The 10,145-nt window shown below is 41.0% G+C and overlaps 1 protein-coding gene across 16 annotated transcripts in view; it reads left to right on the forward strand.

Annotated features, from left to right (window-relative positions):
- The window catches only part of Sgip1 (SH3 domain GRB2 like endophilin interacting protein 1), a 188,920-nt gene that overhangs the window by 174,461 nt on the left and 4,314 nt on the right, over positions 1–10,145 (forward strand). For all 16 annotated transcript variants that reach the window (XM_026781966.1, XM_005353475.3, XM_026781969.1 and 13 more), the window contains 4 exons: positions 2,345–2,500; positions 4,536–4,668; positions 6,257–6,459; positions 6,959–7,023. In XM_026781966.1, the coding sequence (XP_026637767.1) occupies positions 2,345–2,500; positions 4,536–4,668; positions 6,257–6,459; positions 6,959–7,023 (557 nt within the window). The remainder of the gene's footprint in view (positions 1–2,344; positions 2,501–4,535; positions 4,669–6,256; positions 6,460–6,958; positions 7,024–10,145) is intronic.

Raw genomic sequence — 10,145 nt, forward strand, 5'->3', positions numbered from 1 at the left:
AACAGTCACTAAGGTAAAAAAAAAAACGTTTTCCTTGAGAAAGAAAACCACATCCAACAAACATGGAATTTAGTAATCTATAAGTACAATAGTTTTAAATTTTCATTTTGTGAGTATGGGGACTATTAGATAAGCTCCTTCCACTGTCTCTTCAGCGCCCTCTACTGACAAACTTTACCTGATGCTGTAAGCAAAGGAAAATATATAAGTCTCCAAGAGTAGGAAGTAGAGAGTGGGTTGGAATTGAAAGCTTGGAAATAGAGTTTATGCTGAAATTGATGCTGTGGTTCTGTATTCTGTTTGGACCCAGTCCTGAAACAACCTTGCAAAAGAACAAAGTTGGGAGCTATGGTAAAGCCACTTATGCCAATCCTGGTCATCTGAGCCCCATCTCCCAGGACACCGTGTGGTGAAAGAACAGAAGCAACTCCTGAAAGTTGTCCTCTGACCACCACGTGCTTAGGGGCTCCATGCTCCATAGTTCATGCACGTGTGTGTGCGCACACACACACACACACACACACACACACAATTAATAATTGATTAATTAAACCTTTTAAAAGATCTTAAGATTCTTAGACATTCTTTAAAATCAAGGGAAAACAAGACCTCATTGCCCATCAAATAGTTAAAGCTAAGATGGATTCTGCTCTGTGATGGTGAGGATGTGGAAATGCTGAGAGAGTCACACCGCTGTATTTTCCATATTAGAAAACACTTGGGTTGAAAAAGAAGAAAGGAAAAAGAGAGGAGAGGAAGGAGGAAAAGAAAGAATAAGGAAAGAGAGAGAGAGAGAGTCATGGCAGAGAAAGAAACAAAGACAGGTGGGCTGTTTCATTAAAAAAGAAAGGTGCCAGGAAGAGATGGTGCATGCCTTTAAGCCTAGCACTCGGGTTGCAGAGGCAAGTGTATCTCTGTGAGCTCAAGGCCAGCCTGGTTTACAGAGCTGGTGCCTGGACAGGCTCCAAAGCTACACAGAGAAACCCTGTCTCAAAAAACAAACAAACAAACAAAAAGTGAAAGATATCCCCAACACCTGACCCAGTGATCCCTCATACCTAGCAAGAAAGAATTAGAGCCACACCCACTCAAAGGCCTATCTGCATACATTGATCACATCTTTGTGACAGATGAAGGTGGGAAAGGACTCTCATATGCCTTAGTGGCTGAATTGGTTTATTCTTTCAGAAAATGATATATCCATTCCTCAAACTAGAGATAAATGAACGACAGGGATAAATCCAGGGAACACAGTCTGACCCCGCCCCAAGCACACACCTGTTAGATTATATTATAGGAAGTGCAACACAATGCAAAGTGATAAAAGCACGTAGCAGGTACCTTGGATCGAGGACTGTAAAACTAGGCCAAAGGGATTACAGAAAGTCAGAAAGACATGTTTGGGGACAATGGAAACATGGGGCTTGGTTATGTATTGATTTTATATCATACAAATGTGTAGAATTTAATAGTAGCTACACTTTATCATATTCACACCTCCATGAAGCCTTGAAAAAAATGATGATTCTTCTAAACTATCATCTTACCATGTTTAAATTTCTATGACTGATTTAGTTGTGACAAAATAGTCAAAATAATGGACTACAGAACTAATAAATTAAGGTGTAAGAACTTTACCTTGGAGAACAGAAAAGACACTGATCACACTATTCAAAGAACTGAAGTAAGTCCCAGTGAGGTATAATGATAGAATGCAGGTGGTTATCTCCAAGTAAGCAAAAACACAAGACTAAATGGTTCGATTTGTGAAGCCCACCAATATTCTTTGTGCTGGTCTTCCACACTCCAAAACACGTTCAACACAAATAGCCAACCACTCTGGGGCCAGCAAGGTGGCTTAACTGGTAAACGCTCTTACCTCCAAGATGGATGACCGGACTGAGCTCCAGCCCTAGGCCCCACCTGATGGAAAGAGAGAACTCACTCCCCAGGTTGTTCTCTTACTACCCTAGATGCATGCACATGCACGCACATACTGTTCAGTACATTTTAGGCCAGTTTTTTCTTTATGATTTTTCTTTAGTAGAGAGGCACTTGTTACTCCTCAAAACAGATAATCAAAATGATAAATTCAAACTTCTAGTTCCTGAACTTGCCACCCATTGTAGAAACATATATTTCCTTACAACTAAAGCTTTTTAAAAAACAAAAACAGTTCTCAAATTCCCAGGTGACTTGGTGGTTGGGAGCATAATTGTAGCTGCTTTGTCTTTAACTCCAGGTGTTTTACGTTGTCACTCTGGCCTCTTCTATTCCTCCACCGCCAGCATCCCGCACACTGACCCTGTCTCTTCTCTTTCTTCTCATGTGCTTGGTGTTCCAGGTGCATTGTCAAGATTACGGGAGAGATGGTCTTGTCCTTCCCCGCCGGCATCACCAGACACTTTGCCAACAACCCATCCCCAGCCGCTCTGACTTTTCGGGTGATAAATTCCAGCAGGTTAGAGCACGTCCTGCCGAACCCCCAACTTCTCTGCTGGTAAATATGATTCTGCATACAATTTTAAAGAGATGATTAGCTCAGTACCCTGTGTCTGCATAAGGAGAGTTCCATTGCAAGAATAGCGCCGTGACTGATTCCCCCACAGTGCAGATGTGCACGCAGATTTGACACCCAGACAGTGGCTTTGTGTGCTAGCTGTCAAGTTTTCTGTGTGTGGTGCTGTGTGCGAATATGTAATTCCATGTGCATTTGTGTGTTTTAGTGGCCAACTTCTAAAGGGGTTAAAGAGGCATTTAAGGAAAGTCCATATTGGTGACAACGTAGACATGCCTGTTTCACTTGTTATAATAAACAGTAAAGAAGAACAGTAGGTGATGACCCCAATAATAGAAAATTTTCTTATGATATGAACACCATTTTAAGTGAAATAATATGGGAACTGTGGGCTAGCTATTCTTCCACATAAATCTGCAAACCTTTTCAGTGAGGCCCACAATTTTAGGCCATTGTTGGCACAGCTCACACCAGGGAAGGTCATGTGGATTTGTTCCCGTAAATGCACACTTTCTCATTTCAAATCTGAAATGATGTCTGTATTAGGCATGGATGTGCATGTGTTGCTGGCTACGGTGGGGGTGACAAAAGGAGCCGTTCTTGGCCCCTTCTTCTCCATCACAAACGTGTGGGTATTCTGTCTAGAAGTCTCTCTCTAAAGTGCCCACAGTCTTCCTTTTCAGCATGTTCCCTTGAGTTAGTCCCAACACCATGTCCCCGGACTGTCAGTAACAATTGTTTCCCTCCCTGGCTCCAATCTGGCCCTGCTTCAGTACGCGTTTACAGCCACTGACCTTGAGGAGACTGCTCTTTGCTCACAATTGACCAGTGGCATCACATGACACACGCCCCAGAATCTCAACTTGTCGCCGTTGGTTTGGAGCATCTACCCAAATCTATGTGTCTGTTCTCCTCATTAATCCCTACCTATCGAAAATGAGTGAAGTTCTGCCCCACATCAGGGCTTGGCTTGAACGTCGCCATCTTGTAATACTACCCTCCCCTTCTTCCTATGGATCTGAGCTCCTCTGTCTCCCCTGTTCCTCCCCTCCAGCCGCACTGACCATCTCCATAGTCAGTTATGTCTCATTGTCATTCTCCTGGAAACTCGCCATCCTTTCCATTAAAATTTTTCGATCTATTTGTTTGTTCATTTGCCACCCTGTCCCCATGAGACAGCACCATCCAGAGGGCATGTCAGCCGGCTCGTGCTTCATCATGAATGAAGAAGCAGCTGCAATGTAGATCAGGCGAGTGGTCCTTAAACAGACTGCTGACACTAGCTATCAGGGATGCTAAGCTTTTCAGAGAGCCAAGACTCTGCTGTCCCACGATAAGAAACTGTGATTTACCACCATAAACTCCAAGGCCATCTTGTTTGTGAATTGAGGTTTTTATTTAGATGCTCTTGGATGCTGACAATGAAGCGTGGTGGTGGTGGCTACATCCTTTTCAGTTAGTTAAGCCAAATCTTGACATCTTTGTTTTGTTTTGTTTTCATTTCCGGATAAGCTCCTTCACTATGTACCTGAGGCTGGCTTTGAACTCGTGATCCTCTTGCCTTGGCCTACTCAAAGCTAGGATTACGTGTGTGCACCTCTGAGTCTTTTAACTGGTTAATTTCTGAAAGTTATTACAAGTCAGTTCAAAGGAAAGTCTGTTTACTCCCCCTTAATTGCACTGACGGATTAGTTTAGGTAGAACTGAGAGAATGCAGGGGGAGCTACTGAGTATGGATGAGGAACTAGTTATCACTTCAAAGCACCCAGATGTTAGTTAGTAGACAGGAGCTCATGGGACTGTTTGGCAGCAGAGCAGAGCCTCCTTGTGGGAACTTGGAGGCTTATGGGACACCACACCATGCACCGTGTTAAAACCCCCCTGGGGGATGCTCTCAAGAGTTCGGATTGTCAAAGGAGATGGAGAAATCAGAGACCATCTTCTAAAATGCTTCTTGTACAGAAGATGGTGTCAATGATATGCTACTTAATCATTGCTTTTCCTTCAATCTTCATAGTGATAATACACAAAATGATGCCAACACCAAGGAATTCTGGGTAAACATGCCAAATTTGATGACTCACCTCAAGAAAGTCTCTGAACAAAAACCCCAGGCTACATATTATAATGTGGACATGCTCAAATATCAGGTAAGCATATGGTACGGTCAGGGTTATCCTACTTCACATTCTAAAGGGCCTACTATTTTATAAAAGCAACATTTTTTAATATTATTGAAGTGCTGTAGTTATAAAAACCTTAAGCCTTAAAGAACCATGTGGGGACTAATGAGAATATTAACCAAATACCCATAAATACAAAGTCTGAGGTGTTTTAGTTTTAAACTATAGAAACATGCCCCCTAAAAAGGAACTTGAAAACACACATGCATACTTAATCAAGATTGTAAGTGTTAGAGCTGGAAAAATATGTCAGAGGTTAAAAGCTGTCGAAAGCACTTATTGCTCTTGCAGAAGACATGGCTTCATTTCCCAGTCCCCAAGTTGCGGCTCACAACTCCATGGTGGCCCGTAAGTCCAGCTCCAGGGGACCCGAGGCCATCTTTTGGCCTCTGCTGGCTCCTGCATGCGTGTGGTGTACGTAAATTCACACAAGCACACACATATATACATACAAATAATAAATAAATCTATTTTAAATGTGATAGATTATTAATAAGTTAGATCAACATAATCATGGTCAGATCACAAGTGTTCTAAGACTTTTAATTTGAAGGGATTAGGTATAAATAACCTGGATTTTTTTCTACTGCGACAGCTTCATGAACTAGCTCTAATGAAGCCTTTGCTAGTAAATAATTCAGTGATGAACCCACAGGGTCCAAGCCCAAGCCAGAGAGCTATTAGCAATTGACAGGTGCTGAGGGAGTAAGGAGGTGAATTCTGCACTACAGACCAGGAACTCAAACAGGTATCACCGTCTTAAGAGAATATCTTGCTTCTTAATCACAGTCAAACCGGACCTTTTCTTGTCCTAGCTCGTTCACTACTGACTCTAACCAGACTGCAGACACTGTCGTTCTTCCAAGCAGAGGATCTGGATTCAGGTCCTGATGTTGACGAACCTCAAAGGAATAAGGACAGTGTCCAGCATTGTCTGCCTGATTGGTTTGTCGTGAAGAGCAAACATGACATGCATATTAACAGTTCACCTGTTCAGGAGTCACTTTCTAGCTATAAGCTAGACACAGTGCTGTTTCTCCTCGAACCTTCCTGACAACCTAGGAGTCACGCTGTTTGTTATAATCCCCATTTAGCAGGTGAGAAAGTAGCCGAGGTTGAGTGAGGTTACACCTAACTTGTCTAAGACCAATCAGTTTGTTAAGTGGCAGGACTGGAACTCACACCCAAGAGTGTCCAGTCTCCTGGCCTCAGCCCTTAACCAATAAGCTGCCTCACCTCCCTAAGGACAGAAAATGCACTGTGAACTCTGAGGTGCTGTAGGGATTTCCAAGCTGACCTTGTATATGGGATTACAACCTTAATAGTTTCCTATTAAGTTAATAGTTTCCTATTTAAACTATTAAACCTTAATAGTTTCCTATTAAGCACTCCCACCCGGAGCCTGAACTTCATCAGTTTCCCCTGGAACCCTGTAAACAGCACAAATATTAGTACAACATGTTTATAAGCCCAGTCCAGTGGGGCCAATCACGGTCTCTGGTTTGGTTTGATTGACAGTTGAAACTCACGCCTTCTCTCCTGTCCTTTGGGAAAGGTGTCTGCCCAGGGCATTCAGTCCACACCTCTGAACCTGGCAGTGAACTGGCGATGTGAGCCTGCGAGTACTGACCTGCGCATAGATTATAAATACAACACGGACGCCATGACCACCGCAGTGGCCCTTAACAACGTGCAGTTCCTGGTCCCCATAGACGGAGGAGTGACCAAGCTCCAGGCTGTGCTTCCTCCAGCGGTCTGGTAAAAACAAAAACAAAAAAACTTCCTCCCTCTCTGCTCCTTAAAAGAGCTTCTTCTCGTTAAGGGACTGAAGAGTTTTAGCACCAGGGTTTTTACTGTGGGAAGGGACCTCAGCAAATCTGGGGGGAGGGGGGACGGGGGCAGGAGTTGGGGGACCAGTCTTTCCACTAGCAACAGCAAAATAAAGAATACTTATTTAAAATTAATGTGAGCTAACCAATGACTACAATGGAAAATACCTAAGCTAGGTGATTAACAAACGTTTCATATCTATTTTCTGGGTAGGTGTGTTCTAAACACTGTATCTCTCTCTAACTATTTTTCTCATGTTTCTGTGGCTGGTTAGAAAAGGGGAAAGAAGAACATTTATGTATGTAGGGGTATATATGAGGTTAGGAAGAGCTACATATCTCGAGGCCCATTTTATTTTAATTAACACTATCTAGAAATGTCGCATTTCCTTGGTATGTAAAAAAAAAGCTATTTGTTTTATTTTCAGGAATGCTGAGCAACAAAGAATATTATGGAAAATTCCTGATATCTCCCAGAAGTCAGAAAATGGAGGTAATGTAATCACAGGCTTAAATCTGAGATAACCTACAGGTGTTGGCCAACTATGAACCCAAATCCTTGTAGTCCTAGGAAGAAGCAGAATGTTTGTTTAGTTGTCAACATCCATGAAATCAAGGGGCTTTTAGTGAACCTTCCTCTTTGGTGTCCCACCAAGACCTCATCTGACATAGACTGTCCTTGTGGCAGAGGAGAGCCCTCCAGGAGACATGTGTCTATCCTGGATTCTATGTAGATGTCTTTTTTCCTCTCATGTTAATCGCGAGTTAAAAAGGATGGAGCCATCCTTGGGGCATGTGGCAAATTTTAAAGTACCATTCTACTGACCCATTTCAACCAGTCACTCATTGTAGGCAGGGACTGCTCATTTGTTTGCCTACTGCTCAGACACCAATAATCACAAAAAACTGTGTTATAGTTTTTATATATATTAATACATATTAATCACAACAATATATATTAATTACAACACTGTTTGGCCAAAAGTTCAGGCTTATTACTAACTAACTCTTACATCCTAAATCAACCCATTTCTATTAATCTATGTATCTCCATGATGTTGTAGCCTACCAGTAAGGTTTTCTAGCATCTCCTTTAGCAGCTACATGGTATCTCCTTGACTCCTCCTACTCGCTCTATATATCTCTGGATTTTCTGCCTGTCTTTACTCTGCTAAGCCATTAGTCAAAATAACTCCTTTATTAACCAATGGTAATAAAACAGCATACAGAGGGGAATCCCTCATCATCTGTCCTTTTCTGTCTAATTCAAAAAGGAAGGTTTTAACTTTAACATAGTAAAATTACATATAACAAAATAGGTATCAAGCAAGAATTACAGTTACAATATTTAGTCATCTATCCTATCTTTGTGAGTCTAAAGATTCACAAATTATTATCTAATCTAATCTAATTATTATTATTATCTAATCTTCAACTCCATCAAAGACCCCAAAAGGACATAAAATTACCTAAGTAAACAGGATGTGCATTGTAAGCAACTTCCAAAACTATAGAATTGACAGAGACATAATGCTGCCTGCACAGTCACCCAAAGTTCTTCTGTAACATCGGGGCATCCATCTTCAGCCTACAGGCCCATGGTGTCTGGCAGACTTTTCCATGAAGCAGGAAATTTGAAGATCTGTTCTGCCTTGTAATGGCAAAGTTCATCAGTTACTTTCTTCTGTGTCCTGCAGAATGTCTGGCAGTTTCTTCTGTGAAGCAGGAACCCTGAAGGACCATCCCATCTTTTGGAATGTTCAGCAGTCACTTTTCTGTGGGTCCTGCATGTCCAGTTCATACTGAATACCATCAAGCAGTCCAGGCAAGAGCAGTTTCTTGCCCAAATGACTAGCCTTGTCATGTTGAAGGCAAATTCCATAAGGAGTTTCTTTAATGCCCATCACCCTCTCTGAAGTAATTGGTGCTGCCAGAAGCAGACATGTCTCACTGTTGAGAAAAATCTAAGTTCTTAAAACATTTTAAATTCCATATTATGTATATCTTTGAAAGATTTGAAGAATACCTGTTCATCTGAAATATATCTCTGTACATCTAGAAAACCTAACATGAATAAAATTTAATTATTATAGATGACTATCTATTAACCTGTATTTCTTAATTATATATTACATTTTAAATGAGCTGGATGAGCATAATACCTTAAAGAAGAGTAGAAATATACATATACACAGTATAACAAAATCAACCTTAAATTTGTATCAATAGACCAGAATCCATACCAATGTAAAGTAATCATCTCTGTATCATATCTCCCCCTCTTTTTTTAGAAAGACATTGACTGTGACCATTTAACCATTTATAACCAACCCCCTTTAAATGAAAATAAACATTCATAAACAGTTATTTTCGGAATTTAGGAGTTGATATCTCCAAACTGCTTCCTGCTGTTTGTTGGGTAAAGTGTTTTTAGGGGTTCATGGAGACATTTCTTCCATCAAACCACATTAGCCTGGAAGAAATCCAAAGGTTCTCATCTTCTGTGAAATAAAAAGCAGAACCTCTTTTCCAAAGTAACATATCCTTAGACTCAAATTTTGAAGTCAAGATACCTTTATGTTGGTGTAGCTTAGCATCCCTATGAATCAAATGTCTCTCTGCAGTCAAAAAATTCAAAGAAAACACAAAAATATGTATAACCCAGGCTCTCGGTGTATTTTTTTTATCTTTTCGTGGCTTATTTTTCTTTACTCCTTTAATCTGACTGACTGTACTCTTTCATATTACTTTTACTGTCTCTTTAAAGACTTTGCTTTATTTTATAACTGTCTATACTCTTTCTCCTCTCTCTCCCAAGCCTACATACATTTTTGAAACACAATAAGGCCCATTTAAAGGTCTATTTCTGTCTGAATCTGTCTTTATTGCATATTTGTAATCATTTTCTGACTAGGAGTGCTTTTTTAAAAATATGCTAAGTGAGTGTGGCTAGGACCAACTCCACAGCCCTGCCTGTTTGTTCTGCCCAGTCCAACATAGCATATTCACTGCCAGCTCCATGAGCCATGCACACCACCCTATCTCCAAGGACACAGCAGGTATATGCTGCCATTAAGTAATTTGTAACATGCTTCTCACGAACCCCATTTAAGTGCAGAACCTCCTGAAAGAGCCAGAATTCCTTCTGCCAGCATGTACCAAGAAGCCATCTCTTAAAATAAAGCCTTGCAATTTTTTTGCCACTAACAGAGTCAGGAAGACTTTTTTAAAGGAACTGTGTTTCTGCTTGCCGCCAGCAAACAGAATCTATCTGAAAAAAAAAAAATGCAGCTACCAAGAAGCTATGCTTAACTCTGTTCTTTTGTGTCTAGAATTCCTTCCCAAGCTCTCTTCAGTTTAATGTGGATGTAGTTGCCCCATGATGGTGCCATTTGTAATCGGAGACTGCTCTTTAATTTCCGAGCCACTCAGCCCCAAAGTAATCACTCAGAAACTATATTAATTATAATATTGCCTGGCCAATAGCTTAGGCTTCGTATTGGCTGGCTCTTATATCTTGAATTAGCCCATTTCTATTCTTCTGTGTGTCACCATAAGGCTGTTAGATTTTCCAGTATCTTTCTCCTTTAGTAGCTACATGGCTCCTCCTTGACT

This window comes from Microtus ochrogaster, chromosome 10 (assembly GCF_000317375.1).
Source record: "Microtus ochrogaster isolate Prairie Vole_2 chromosome 10, MicOch1.0, whole genome shotgun sequence".
Taxonomy (NCBI): domain Eukaryota; kingdom Metazoa; phylum Chordata; class Mammalia; order Rodentia; family Cricetidae; genus Microtus; species Microtus ochrogaster.